We start from the raw sequence: 13,759 nt of genomic DNA, 5'->3' as shown, positions 1-13,759 counted from the left end.
GTGACTAGATTTTCAAATTCGCCACTGTTATAGCCATACTGATCAAAGATGAACACTATTATCATTAAGAACAAACTAAACACCGTTAGACTTCAGGTGAAAACTCCAAGCCAATATTATTATCCATTAAACAAAATTAATGACAATATTTTTTGCAATATGTTCATTGTAGCAGCCATACTGGATATCGGCTGGGCACCATCATCATTTAAGGGCAATTAGATATCATAAGTCTTCTGGTAAAAACCCTATATCATTATGGAGGAGTAGCAATAACATGTTGATAAGATTTTCCATTTAGGAGAAGTAGCAAGAAGAAATTGTTTTAGATGGCTGCTGTGGTGGCCATATCTGAGTTCAGATCAGTACCATTTTCATTTAGGACCAACTAAATATCATAATTAGTTTTCTTGTTAACACATTAACCCCTGGAGGTTTTTGTCATTTTTGCCTGAAATTCAAGTAGGAAACATATTTTGAAAGCTATTTCTGAATAGATCCGAAAACACCAACTTCCAGGTGATCATCCAATAACATACTTCCTAGTTGTTTTAGAAACATCGTTTTTCATTAGCTATTTCGCTCTTGCATGAACAGAAGAGTAAAGGTTAGAGTTCTTCTTTTTTTTGCTAAATGGAGCCATTATTTTTGTTTTGAGACCACTCTTTATTCCAAATGCCCATCTTATCCTACTTTTTGCAAAGGTTCATCTGTCTGCTTGCAGTTCATACCGGTTTGCCTTAGATCTGAGACCAAAATGTCAAATCTGGACACAAAATCGGATTCCAACCACGGGAAAATTTTGGGTAGAAAACAATCGGGTTCAAAAAATGAGGTTTTTCCCTCTGTATTTTGTAGTGCAACCAGAAATTCCGGATTATTTGGTATCAATGTAGAGCTACATCTGTCTACCTTGCTATAATACCACCCAATTTAGTGTATCATGCATGACCATGACACTACAGGGCTCGGCAGTAGGCTACTACCTCCTGCCACGTTAACTCGTCGCCAGGGGTTAATGTGTTAAAACCCTCTGCCAATATGACTTTCCATTTAGTAGTAGTTAGAATAAGATTTTCAAGATGGCCACCATGGCAGATATAATGCATGTCAGATCAGCACCATTTTCATACTGGAACAACCTGACATCATAAAAAGTCTTTAAGTGAAAACCCCATGGTATTAAGACTATCCATTCAGGAGGAGTCACAAAAACACGATCTTCAAGACAGCCACTGTGGTGGCCATATTTGATGTGAAAGTGTAACCGATCTCATTAAGGACCAACTTGACATCGTAATAAATCTTCTGGTGAAAGCCCATGTTGATTTGACTTTCCATTCAGGGGGAGTAGCAAGAAAAATATTTTCAACATGGCTGCCATGGTGGTCACATAGGGTGTCAGATACGCACCTTTCAGCAATAACAAAATTATCATGATAGCTTCTGTAGCTGCCATATTGGATATCAAAGCAGAAGCATTTTCATTTTGGACCAACTAGACCATCGGATGAATGTGTGTGTAAAGTTTCATGACAATCCTCCATGTGGTTTAGGAGTAGTAGCAATAACAAATTTGTGCTGAGACAGATGTCAGATGCTGGACAATGGACAACAAACCATGCTACTAGTTCTTCTGGTGCATGACTGACACAGCTGAAAACAACACCTCCCCCCCCCCAAGTCATGATCTAAGTTGACATCCTCTTTCAATGCTAATTCTTGTAAATATTTTCATAAGTTTTGAAAATAGCTATTATCTTGATCTGTGTAGAACCAATAAGTCAGGTCTCTAACAGGGATTGACCATTTAATTGTCATAAGGGGTAAGGAGGTGAGGTGGCTGTAATTTTTATTTTAATAAAAGCTTTTTAACCCAAATACCTTGAAAAATATACTCTTACTGTGATACATAGAAAAACAGAACTAACTCTATTTGTGATATTAGTTGAATCTTCTTCATCTTGAGATAAAAGAAAAAAATATTTTGACTGGGAAGAAATTCCTATTCCCGATCTAAATTTAATGGTCAGACCCTTACAGCATTAGGCCCTGTTTAATCTGAATCCAGCTGACTCATAGTTGTATATTACACACCCTTGCACAAATACATGCTGTTGTTGACAGTATTTACTGCCTTTAAGGAAAATAGAAGTGCTTTGCATTTCAGTGTCAATGTATTTTCTTGTAATTGTCATATGGAATTCAAATGTCCCTATCTCACTGAATTGCTACTATTCCTTTGTAACAATAGGATAAATTTATGCCAGCCAAGAGAAGCCAATAAATGTGTCTCTCCTCAAGACAGTGCTTTAAAGTTGACTCAGATCGATTGGGGGGTGTGTGTGATTTGGATTTGTAACATAGCTTTAACAATTTTTCAGTCATATCGCTATGATGTCTGCAGTGTGACAGTTTATGGTGATATCTAGCACTTGGGCATCATGCCGCAGACATGTAGCATGATGTCCCACACAGTCACATTATCCTGACACCAGGCCGACCAGTCCTAACATTAACCTCTTAATGCTGAGTGCCAAGCGAGGCAGCTGTTAGTACCATTTTTGTAAGTCTTTGGTATGGCTTGGCCAGGGATCAAAACCCACGACCTCTCGCATCCAAGGCAGATGCTATAACCATTAGGACACCGGAGCAGTCCAGATTGATTGGAACAAAGCAAAAATATAAAATTTAAAAAAGTGTCCTTGGTGTCAACTTTCCACTGATCATAATGGAAAACTGTTGTTGTTGTTGTTGTAGGGTTTAACGCCATTTTTCAGCACACGATAGGCTATACATGGCAGCCAGTATTAATGGTGGAGGAAGAACCCAGGAAATCCCCAGAAAGAACCAACGACCCTTGAGAAGCTACTGGCAAGCTTTCTCACATACCCACATTGGCCGAATCCAAGACTAGACAGAGGTGAGATGGCAGTGATCTATAATGGAGAGCACTTTAGACCATTCGGCCCTGAGGAAAACTGTTAAGCTACATTGTTAAAACTGAATTAGGAATGCCCATAAATCTTTTTATATTGGCAATAACCACAAATGGACACTGTGCACAGAAACATTTCTAAACAAACATATTAAATATAAAAAAACCTTCTGAAATGAAATTTTTGGTTAAAATATATAACTGACATAAACACAATTGATTCTACATTTGGTATCTGACTGTAAATCACTGACATCTTGGTCTTTCTATGTGTGGTCTTCATGAATAGAGACATTTTACATATGAAATTGAACAAGAGCATACATTATGCATGTAATGAATTTTGGGTTCAGAGGTTTATTGTCCACAGGTAGACTAGGGTGAGGGGTGGGGAAAACTATTGAAGTAGCACTAGTTCAAATAACTTTCAATCTGAACTAGGCATTAAACAAACAAGTACTCAAGTTCATTTTGCAAAACAAATATGAAAGTACATGTACTACCCACATGTTACAAACATTATGTAAATCCTCTTTAAAACAGCATGTCATCAGACCAAGACTTTTGGTTTATATCAAATTCTGATGGCTAAACAGGAAGGGATTATTTTAAAAACAATTTCCAGTTTATGTGGATCATAATACTTTTCATAAGCTTCTGGTTTTTATCAAACTCATTCATTTTGTTTGATTTGTCTTTATCATACTCAGTTCATCATGTGCCTGTAATAGTGGAGAATGAGAACTCTGAAACTAACAATAATCAAATCATGTGTTATTGAATATAATAGTCTCCTTGTCCCAAAGACATAGCACTCTGTATCTTCAAGTGATAGCTATGTCTAGCCCAATTAGCCTACTCCCAACTTCTCAAATAGGATACACACAAACACATACACATTGTGAATTGCCTAGACATTATCTAGACCTGGTCCCCTACTCAGGTTGAGCGCTCACTCTAAATCATAAATTAACTTTGCCAAAAGGTCTTATATTTGTTAAATTGCAACAAAAGAAACCATACACATTTAACACATTAACCCTTGGACGTTTTTGTCATTTTCACCTGAAGTTTGAGAAGTAAACACATTTTGACAGCTATTTGTGAATACATCCTAATACATCAACTTCCAGGTGATTTTCAAATAACCTAATGCCTAGCTGTGTTAGAAACATCGTTTTTCATTGGCTATTTGTTTGGCTCGTGCATGAGCAGAAGGGTAAATGTTGGACTTTTTATTAAAAAATGTTGGTTAACGGACCCATTATTTTCGTATTAGATCTGAGACCAAAAGGTCTAAAATCCAGATACAAAATTGGATTCCGACCACAGGCGAATTCTGGGTGGAAAAAAATTGGGTGCAAAAAATGAGATTTTTCCATCTGTATTTTGTAGTGCAACTAGAACTTCCAGATTATATGGTATCATTGTAGAGCTACATCTGTCTTTATACCAACCACTTTAGTATATCATACATGACCTTGACGCTACAGAACTTGGCAGTAGGTTACTACCTCTAACCACGTAAAATGTAAAATCGTTGGAAGGGGTTAATGTGTTAACAGACATATTTTCTAAATGCACTAATATTTCAAAAAGTTTTTATTTAAAGCAAGGTATAAAAATCTGAGTTCGAGTGCATTCAAGTTGCAGAGCTTGGTGAACACAGTGCCTTGTGTTGCTCCCATATTCATCCCAATGTGTGATGGTTTACCATTCAAAATCATTAAAATAAAACATAATGTATATTTTTCATACTTTCATGACTAACAACCTAGAAAGTATTAGATGAAAATGTCAGTTTTTTCAAATAAAAAAGTCACAGAGCTAGCACATTTACCTTTACACTGACATGAACGATATAGTACATAAGTGACCTATAATGCACTCCAAGTGGATGTGAAAGTCTGCTGGTGGGATCTAGAAGCATGCATTGTAAAGTTGTTTCATTTTGTTGCTTGTAACAGCAGGTATAACACATTATAGGCTACATCAAGCTGAGGAAATTGGAGCTAAGTGCATTTCCCAATGGCACACTGAGACAGACTACTCGCTGTGTGGATATTGAACCTGCAACCTCTGGAATAAGAGTCCAACACTAAGCTAATGCAGCTAATATTTTGGCACCAACGTACATGTACATAACTGCCTAGCTATGCCCCTGCCTTGGAGCCCATAAGACCATATGGAGATAGGTAAATTCAATAAATCTAGAGAACAGGGGTCTCAAACTTAAACCACCATGAGGCCCGCATGAGGGCATTTTTGATGACCCCAGGGCTGCACCACCTTTGTTATTTTTCATGACACCTTGTGACACCAAGCATTTTATGGGCCACAGGATACGGCTTGGTGGGCCGCATGTTTGAGACCTCTGATCTAGAAGCTCTCTTCATCCCCTGCAATGCATGTTTTCAATTTGTGGGGTATAATGCCATTTCTCAGAATATCATAGGCTATATATGGCAGTCAGTATATCTGGTGGAGGATGTACCTGGGATGACTCAGGGAAGAACCTCCAACCCACTGGAAGCTACTGGCATGCTTTCTCACATAGCCATACATGTCAACCCCTGGCAAGGAAAAAGTTTAATCCAAGTGGACAAAAAGAGTAATCCAAGCAGAAAAAGAGTAATCCACATATAACAAAGTCTGTTACACAGACTGGGGACAACTTTTTGTCATAATCACTACTCCTGTCTGTTGCAATATTAAACGGCCTAATTTTCATGGCTTCTACAAGTTTAAGTGAAGTATCTTCTGCTAAACAACTAACAATATTAGATGATTTTGTTCTTGCACATGCATATTTTCTGCAATTTTGGAATCAATAAACATCCGTTTGAACGACCAATGTAGTCTTCCACCGCTAGGGGTAATCTGTGTTCATCTGTCTGTTTGCAGTTCATACTGGTTTGCATTAGATCTGAGACCAAAAAGTCTAAATTTCAGACACAAAATTGGTAAATAACGCCTCAGCATTTATAAAATTTGTGTCCACAATTTAGTTCTGATGAAAAAAATGAAGTTACCTTAATACTGGAGTTAGTAAAACGTGTTAATTCAAGGTTTCTTTGTTTTACCACCAGAAACAATATTAAAATCCTTTCCACACAACCTGCAAGGAGCAAGATGCTGCCCTAGAATGAAATGCTGTATTGTGTAATTCATGTATTCATCTCTGAATTGGTTTTTCGTCTTTTCCTAATCCATCTGTGAAATTATTTGAAAAATATTTTTGCTCTAACAGATGCATCGACTAGAATAGATCTCACTTGACTTTTAGAACCAAATAAATACATATTGGTTCTGTACCAGACATGAATTAGAACAAAAAATCTGCGAGCAAAGATTAAAAGTTAGAAAACCAGTATTTTATCTCCTAAGCCATACAGCTGCTATAAATAGAAACCGAGGTCAAAAGCTGAAAGTAGAAACCAGCATGTTTCTTGGAAATACGGCAGCTGCTATAAATAGAACATAATACTGTTAGGAAAGTGCATGTACGGACAAGCATACTCTTACGTCGTAGTTACAGAGAAGCTGTCTTTTCTAGAATACAGTCTGTGGGAGTAATGGGTTGTTAATAAAAATGAGAAAACAAATTGTTAATTGTTTTGGAGGGGGATATATCGAAAACACATAATCCAAGTACAGTTATGCATAAGGCGTAATTTAGTGAAAATAAGCATAAAGATTATGCCAAATGCATAATGGTTGGCATGTATGCATACCCACAGCAGTCAAGGCGAGTCTTGAACTAATATGGATAAAGGTGAGATGTGATTATTCTGTAAAGCCAAGCATCTCAAACCACTTGGCCACACTTAGGGCCCACTTCTGCAATGCAGTTAGCTAGGTGCAGTGTACATACATTTATGCAATGCAAGTGACTATTCAAACTTGATTTCTTTTAAAAATCCATATCTACATGAAAAATATGCTATTTTAATTCAAGAAAGTTGTCAGAGCGCTAGATCTTTGGCTCTAAATGGAAATTTTCACTCACATGATCAGTAACACAATCTATATTCATGTGCTGTATGCGGATGTCATCATTTGGATCATACGGCTGAAGTCTATCAAGATTCATGGTGTTATAGCCAGGCCGTGATGGAGCCTTGGTCATGTGGACATCTGGGTAGTCAATCTGAAATAGAAGTGAGACATTTTTTTTATATGAAAGACACATAAGGTGCTAACATTGAGAGGACAGTTGCTATTATATTGTGACACACAAAGGTCCCACCCACACCCCTCCCCACCTTCCCCAAGAGACCCTCCAGATAAGACAATTTCTTCCTTTTAGGGTTGAGTGTTGAAACTGTTTCCAATATCCTTTAGCAGTAACAAGATTTTCAAAATTAGCTGCTGTCGTACATATACTGGATGTCATCTGGGTACCATTTTCATTTAGAACAATGTGGACATCGTTAGAAGTCTTTTAGTGAAAACTCCACATCAGCATGATCATCCATTCTTGGGAGTAGTGACAAGGTTTTTTTACACAGTCATCATGGCAGACATACTGCATGTGTGACTGGCACTATTTTCATTTAGGACCAACTAGATATCATAAGTCAATTGCTGAAAATTCCATGTTGATATAGACATCCATTTAGGAGCAGAACTAGCTATTTTCAAGACGTGACTTTCCATTAAAGAGAAGCTAAAACAAGATTTGCAGATGGTTGGACTTCAGATTGGCACAATTTTCATTTACGAGCAACTGGACATTATAAGAAGTCTTCTGGCAAAACCCCCATGTCAATACGAGTTTCTATTCAAACAGAGTTGTGATAATAATTTTAAGATTGCTGACATGATGGCCGTACTGGATGTCAGATTGGCATCATATTTATTTAAGACCAACAAGACTTCATAAAAAGTTTTTAAGTGAAATGATATGACCAGAGCAGCACCATTTTTTTTTAAGGTCCAACAAGATCATCAGATCAATGTGTGTGTAAAATTTGAAGGCAATCATGCAAGCAGGTTCAGAGGAATAGTGATAATGAAATTGTGCTAACAGATGGACAGATGACAGATGATGGACAGCAAATCAACCCATTAGGTCTTCTAGTCTATGACCAGTTGAGCTCAAAAAAAGATAATTTATATGTGAAGACAGCTAAAACACTTTCCCTATCAGGCATATTCACAAGTTTGTGTACAAATAATATTGTTAATTTTCTGCATAATACAGCCACCATGAAAATAGGTACACAATAAGAAATGTACCCAATGAAATGGTTATATTTCACAGTGGAAGTCAGTTATCTGGCATCATAAAAAACAGCAGATAAAAAGCTTGCTGATCAAATACATTGTTCTTACTCTTTGTTATTGCTTTGAAACAAAGAGCACTTTAAAGTGACAACAATGAAAAGCATTCCAGGAAAAACTGATGCACAAAAGATGTATCCTCCATCAATGAACATACATTATTTCATTAAAGCAGATTTTCTAGAAACAAAATCTAGTGCATGGCCACTTGTTATAAATGATTCTTATAACTGCCCAAAGCCAGAACAGTGATTGAACTGAAAAGCCTAAATCAAGATATCCTGTTTGTTTCAAGAGTATTATCATTCAATAATCGTACGGTATCCTTGACAAATAAAGTCAATTTTCCTGGTAGCATCACATGCCTCTTTCAACTATAAATAATAATAAAAAATGACATCATCAGACCACTAACACTGACCATGTACATAATTTTGCTGAAATTCTCTTCCTAGTCACAGAAACATATAATATCTTGCTATATCATCTTAGAATTACAATTCATGGAAACTTAATTAGCTCTCTTCCAAGATGACATTAGCATTTAGAAATTTCCTTCTCCAGCCTTACAGATAGTGATTGGGGCCCCGAGTGGCTGAGTGGTCTAAAGCGCTCTTCGTTATGGATCACTGCCATCTCACTCTGTCTGCGTGGGTTTGAGTCTAGGATACAGCCAATGTGGGTATGTGAGAAAGCTTGCCAGTAGCTTCTTGTGGGTCGTTGGTTCTTCCCAGGGTTTTCCCGGGTTCTTCCTCCACCATTAATACTGGCCGCCATGCATAGCCTATCATGTGCTGAAAAATGGCATTAAAACCCAACAACAACAACAATAGACAGTGATTAATCCTGGCATAAAAAGAAAAGCTGGGCAGGTCATTATAGTACAATACTGCTATGTGCAAATAAGCAGTACACAACATGAAACCACACCAATTCAATTTAGCAGTCTAAAATTATCAAATTTATATTCTCTGGAAATGGTACTACTTTAGGCATCTCTTCATAACAATCCGCAGAATCAAGATCTTCCGTTGGTTGAAACTTATTTCACTGCCATAGCAAATCTAATATTATAAAAAGTATGTGGAATTGAAACAATTAACCCAACTTAATAGTCTGTCTCCATCCTGTGCAAGTCTTTATGCTTCCTAATGCTAATATAGCTCTCTCTCTCAATCTAATGCACTTCTGTTTTACTGCAGTTCTTGATATACAATGGTCCCCATCTTATACGGCCACACATACAGCACTGGGAAAGTGGCCTTATAAAACAGGTGGCCTTTCCAGAGTGGGGCTAAATTTTTGTGAGATGTATATGTAATGTACGTAGTAAGAAAGCTACATACTTCAAAGCATTCAATATCTTCATTTAATATCTTCATTCAAAAGTAACATTAATTATTAAAAAGTTCTTGTCTTAAGAATAGACTTATTTCAACTGAATTAACATTAATAGTTCTTATTCTTGACATAAGTGTGATATGCAAGCAGGTATTGTTGTCATGCACATTGCAAAACCATTCAAAAACAACATTTAAATCTTGCTACATACATAATTCTCTTTCCATTTGCTCCATTCTCAACTGCTGCTGAATAATGCCATTATCGGTTACAACAATGTTTATTCAAGTCTTTTCAGCATGAAATTGTTTTACTTGAGTCTTTTCTATATAAAATTGTTCAGCAAGTCCGCCTCTCCAACCCCACCCATGTCACAGAGTAGAATAACCAACTTTCTGCTAAAGTAATACTTCTCCATTTATGTGATGACATGTTAATGTTTGGAATTGATTTATTCAGATGTTGCTAACTGTATGTGATTTAATTATGCAGACGAAACATTCGTAGAGTGGTGGATGAAATGCCTTCTTCATAAAGGAAGCAATAGATGCATTGTCATGCAATTTTTGGGTCTTTGTCTGGTACCGTGTTTTGTTCAAGGCTTGGCTTTTATAGATAATGATATAATATTAATCTTAGTGTTACTTGCACTTTTGCCAATATTTCTTTCAGTAACAGGAACCTGACATTAGCAGACAGGTATCAATGATAGTGATAATCTGATTACTTACCTTACGAAATGAATTGATTATTGGTTCTGGACACATTTGAAATAAATAGTGGCCACTTGTGAGGGGAACATTTTACATTTTTGTACTAATATGCTGACCGCTGGTCTTGATAGAGAAGTGGTCATTCTTGAGTGGTACTTTTGAATACAAACTCATTGGAGCCAAGGAATTCTGGCTGTAAGAAGTGAGTGGCCGCTGATGGGGGGTGGGTTCAAGAGAGGTACCACTGTAATGCAGTTCCACAATGGACCCAGTGTCCAAAATCAAATTAGACATTTAAAAAAGACAAGGTGAAGTTTAGAGTGATGTCATTACTTCCTCTACAAAACACAACTATTTAGCCACATTTGATAGTACCCACCATACCATGGTTCTCTATACTATATTGTTCTCAATATATCATGGATCCCAACTAACGATTTGCAATAAAGAGCTGTAGTAATATATGACTACCAGTATTATTACTTCTGCCTTTTAAGTCATGAATCCCTACGATAATGACAGGACATGCTTCTATACTTAATTTCACATACCTGCTGAACTTTGTTAACACTATAATGCATGTGCTATATTTGCCCTGATGTACATTTCACCTAATTTAAAAATACATTTGGTCCAAATAAATCAAAATAATTACTTCACAACTGTTAACATTTTAAACCACATAAAAACTTGCATTATCAACACATCTTTCATTTTATGGACAGTTACTCTCATAATCTAGATTAGATTCAGGCAGGTAAAAGTTATACCTGATGATGGCTAGATTAATGTCTATCCCTCTTAATGACCCCCCATTCTGAGGATGTTCTCTCCTTTTGTTAGATGCAGCTATCTCCTAACAGTCAAACTTTCATCAAGAAGTTTTATCTATGCTCCCCTAACAGATTAGTTGTAACTAGGAAAAGCATTAACTCTCAACAAGTTTCAGTGAAAAAAAAAATTAAATGATTTTTTAGGTGATTTTGTTTCTATGGTTTTAACAGATTTTTTAACATTTTCTTGGCTAAATCCAGACTTGCCAGCCCTAATAAGATCTTCCGAGTAAAGCAGTTGATTTTTTTCTGTAAGTTGGACCAGTTTTCAGTAAGTTATAACAAAATATGTACTGATATTGCCAAGCTGGAAAACATGCATTACAAAGTCAAAAAGTGTGATTCAAGCCAGCAATAGTAAACATCATGTTCACTCAAAAGTAGTTTACAACAACTTTAATTGCCTCCAGTACAGTTTCACAAACTGCAGTTCCAAACCCTATGGAGCTCAAAGTCTTCTTGATATCTCTCAACTTGATGTAATCCTTAAAATGTAAATATCATATTGCGATATCTTTCCTGCCATGTGTCATACTCAACTCAACACATGATGTTCACTGTTGTAATTGTTGCCCTTCCAGCTTCCTTCCATAAGAATCAGAACTTCCATAATTCTATTTATAATTTGTAGAAAACTGACAAAATATTAATTCAAAAGTATTGTGAAATGGAAAAATTCCTCAGACTTTCTTTCAAACATTTTATTTATCAATATAAAAAAATCAAAATATTATTTCCTATTTTAAAATTGGATATATTAAAAGTTTACAATCTTAAAAAACTTTGTACAATTGAATGATGGGGCATAATTCAATATTAATTCTGAATGGAATGTCTATTTGTTTCACTGTTTGGCTACTGTCCAAAGATCAAAAACAATTAAAGGAGATTATAATCTTCATTGATAATTGTATAATATTTAATCAATTATACATATTTAAAGAGAGATAAGAAAGTCTCTCTTTGTATGTCTTAATGTTCAAGTTTTCTATATTTACACATATCTCAATGCTCCAGTTTTGTGTAACTTTTAATGTCATGGTTCCAAAAAGTCAGGAAATTCAACACTTTAAAACATGTGCAGCAACTTTTTGTTCTTTATATTTATACTATATATATCTTTCAGTAGGTACTTGCTGAAAACAAGGTTACACTATAAAACTAGAGTACCTTGAACACACTGATGCTCTACTGGGCAAAAAGAATAACAGAATTCAAAATAAGACCATTTGTTCCTGTTAATTGTTGTGTGTTAAAACCATGTATGTATGTACATGTATGTATGTATGTATGTGTGTATCTATGTATGTATGTATGTATGCATGTATGTACTCAACAAAATTTCCCCAAATGATCCCAGGCTCAATTATCAATTACACATGAAAAATCTGTCAATAAATAAGACAAAGCATAAAGGTCGCATCATGATATTTCATAAATCTGATTACTGTGAAACAGTGGCCTATCTGTCACCTGGCCTCCTCTGCAGATTGGTCAAGTCCCATTTTGGCTGCCATGTTAATCAGTAAGTTGACAACCTCAATAAAATTACCAGAATGTTTTGGTCCTGGTATTATACACCGGCCCCTGTCAACTGTCCTATTCTGCAGATTGGACAAAGGCTAGTCCCAATATGTTGCTGTAAAGCTTATCAAACTTTGACAAGCAGAGCACCTCAATTAAACAGCCAAAATGCAGGATCCATTGACAGTGTCTGATTTGGGGAAGTTTCAATATATTTAAATATCTATGTTTTAGCATTTAAAAATGAATGGATTTGTATTTTTTTAAAATAATTTTGATCTCAAAATTATACAATTCATCCCAGTAAGGAGTATTATAAAGCCGTGTTCATTTTCCAGTTTGCATTGAGACAGGGCTACAAACTTAAGTAATGCTCAGAGAATTCCAGTAATTAGCGTTTTGTTTATAAAAGTTCAGTGTCTCAGAAAAGCATTAATATCACAGATGTTACACCAGGCACTGCTAAAGTGTACATGACTCCATCTATTTGACAACAGCTGCAATAATAGTGTCTACCTGACTTAACCTACAGCTCATGTTAAGTTGATCCACTTGTAATACATGACTGTTCTTCAAAAAATCTTCTACTTGTGTGTTGAATGCTTACTGCATGCTAGCAAGAGTCTAGTTTGGACATTATGCTACTGCAACATGAAGAATTGTTATCTTTAAAACTGTCCAAATCTATCTGTTTACTAAGGTTAATATAAAATCTGAGATCTTTATCTTCTCGTCTCAGACTTACAATGCTGTCAGACATATCTGCACACCTAAGATTTCCATCTCCAATACTGAAGCAAAACACATACTGAATTGGACTGACTGACGAAAATAAAATACTGCAATGCTTACCATTTTAATAGGCAATTGTCACTAGAATATTCTGTTCAAAATAATATTAATTTTGGTCACGCACAATACCAACCCATGTGTTTTCATGACTCGCAGTATGTCGGCCTATTCTGTGTACAGCTTTGAAAAGATGTAATGTTTTTCCATCAGACTATAGAAATGAAAAACATTACTTTGGACTGCTTCTGTCAGCATTTCAATCGATTAATTAGGTCAGGTTTATAGCTAGTTCTACACAATTCAACATAACAATGCCAATACATGGCAAGAGA

The 13,759-nt window shown here is 35.9% G+C and overlaps 1 protein-coding gene across 13 annotated transcripts in view; it reads right to left on the bottom strand.

The window, feature by feature from the left end:
• LOC149772737 (rap guanine nucleotide exchange factor 6-like) overlaps window positions 1-13,759 on the bottom strand; it is a 314,757-nt gene that overhangs the window by 117,039 nt on the left and 183,959 nt on the right. For all 13 annotated transcript variants that reach the window (XM_089947349.1, XM_089947357.1, XM_089947356.1 and 10 more), the window contains one exon: window positions 6,948-7,088. In XM_089947349.1, coding sequence (XP_089803475.1) covers window positions 6,948-7,088 — 141 coding nt within the window. The remainder of the gene's footprint in view (window positions 1-6,947; window positions 7,089-13,759) is intronic.

Source organism: Sinohyriopsis cumingii, unplaced genomic scaffold (genome assembly GCF_028554795.1).
Source record: "Sinohyriopsis cumingii isolate HCF-2022 unplaced genomic scaffold, ASM2855479v2 utg001180l, whole genome shotgun sequence".
In the NCBI taxonomy this organism is placed as follows: domain Eukaryota; kingdom Metazoa; phylum Mollusca; class Bivalvia; order Unionida; family Unionidae; genus Sinohyriopsis; species Sinohyriopsis cumingii.
Note: the sequence above shows the minus strand (reverse complement) of the source record. Positions and strands in the feature narration are given on the sequence as shown.